The sequence below is a fragment of the Poecilia reticulata genome, unplaced genomic scaffold, assembly GCF_000633615.1.
Source record: "Poecilia reticulata strain Guanapo unplaced genomic scaffold, Guppy_female_1.0+MT scaffold_322, whole genome shotgun sequence".
NCBI lineage: Eukaryota > Metazoa > Chordata > Actinopteri > Cyprinodontiformes > Poeciliidae > Poecilia > Poecilia reticulata.
Genome location: NW_007615097.1, coordinates 39,895 through 41,205, shown reverse-complemented (window position 1 = coordinate 41,205; position 1,311 = coordinate 39,895). Strand labels below are relative to the sequence as shown.

Here is a 1,311-nt window from a genome sequence, read left to right as displayed (position 1 = left end):
GAATCTCCACCCTAAGTTCCACCCTAAGCTCCACCTGAAGCTCCACCTGAAGTTCCACCTGAAGCTCCACCCTAAGATCCACCCTGAGTTCCACCCGAAGTTCCACCTGAAGCTCCACCCTAAGATCCACCCAAAGCTCCACCCAAAGCTCCACCCTGAGTTCCACCCTAAGCTCCACCCTAAGCTCCACCTGAAGTTCCACCCGAAGTTCCACCTGAAGCTCCACCCTAAGATCCACCCAAAGCTCCACCCAAAGCTCCACCCTGAGTTCCACCCTGAGTTCCACCCAAAGCTCCACCCTAAGATCCACCCGAAGCTCCACCCTAAGTTCCACCCGAAGCTCCACCTGAAGCTCCACCCCATCCTTCAGCTTGGATCATCCACCCTAAGCTCCACCCTGAGTTCCACCTGAAGTTCCACCTGAAGTTCCACCTGAAGCTCCACCCTAAGTTCCACCTGAAGTTCCACCTGAAGCTCCACCTGAAGCTCCACCCTAAGTTCCACCTGAAGTTCCACCTGAAGCTCCACCTGAAGCTCCACCCTAAGTTCCACCTGAAGCTCCACCCCATCCTTCAGCTTGGATCATCCACCCTAAGTTCCACCTGAAGCTCCACCTGAAGTTCCACCCGAAGCTCCACCTGAAGCTCCACCCCATCCTTCAGCTTGGATCATCCACCCTAAGCTCCACCTGCAGGTTTGGCTCCAGGTTTCTGGATCTCCTGGTCTTCGGAGCCTTTTCTGGACCCGGTTCTGTCTTTGTCTCCCGTCTCGGCTCCTTTGCTGTCTTGTCCTTGTCCCTCTGATCAGCATCATGTCTTAGTGATGATGTCTCTGTTTTTGGACACAACAGAAGACGGAGACACTTCCTGTCTTCCTGTTTGATCCGATTTTGGTTCCAGATCATTTATTGCTATTGATAATAGAAATAAATGATTTTATTGCTCAGCATTCAGACGGACGATTTTCTCATATTTCATCCTGACCAAATGTTAAAGTTCATTTCAATGAGAGAGAATAACAAGGTTCTGATGGTTCTGATGGTTCTGATGGTTCTGATGGTTCTGATGGTTCTGATGGTTCTGATGGTTCTGCTACTTTCAGATTCTTTACTGGACCTCCACTGTCTCTACGTCAAAAAGATTTTGTTCATCAGTTTTTATGGTCCAGACTTTGACCTGGTTCTTCAGAATCATCCGTCTAGTCTCGTCTCCGTCTCGTCTCCGTCTCCATCTCTGTCTCCATCTCCATCTCCGTCTCGTCTCCATCTCTGTCTCCGTCTCCATCTCTGTCTCCGTCTCCATCTCTGTCTCC

The 1,311-nt window shown here is 50.5% G+C and overlaps 1 protein-coding gene across 1 annotated transcript in view; it reads right to left on the bottom strand.

Moving 5' to 3' along the window:
* LOC103460887 (uncharacterized) overlaps positions 1–1,234 on the bottom strand; it is a 10,442-nt gene extending 9,208 nt beyond the window's left edge. Inside the window, exons 1-3 of the mRNA XM_017303524.1 lie at positions 689–1,234; positions 409–564; positions 23–346 (exon numbers count right to left, since the gene is read on the bottom strand). Coding sequence (XP_017159013.1) covers positions 23–346; positions 409–564; positions 689–904 — 696 coding nt within the window. The 5' untranslated portion in view covers positions 905–1,234. The remainder of the gene's footprint in view (positions 1–22; positions 347–408; positions 565–688) is intronic.
* Between the last annotated feature and the right edge of the window lie 77 nt (positions 1,235–1,311).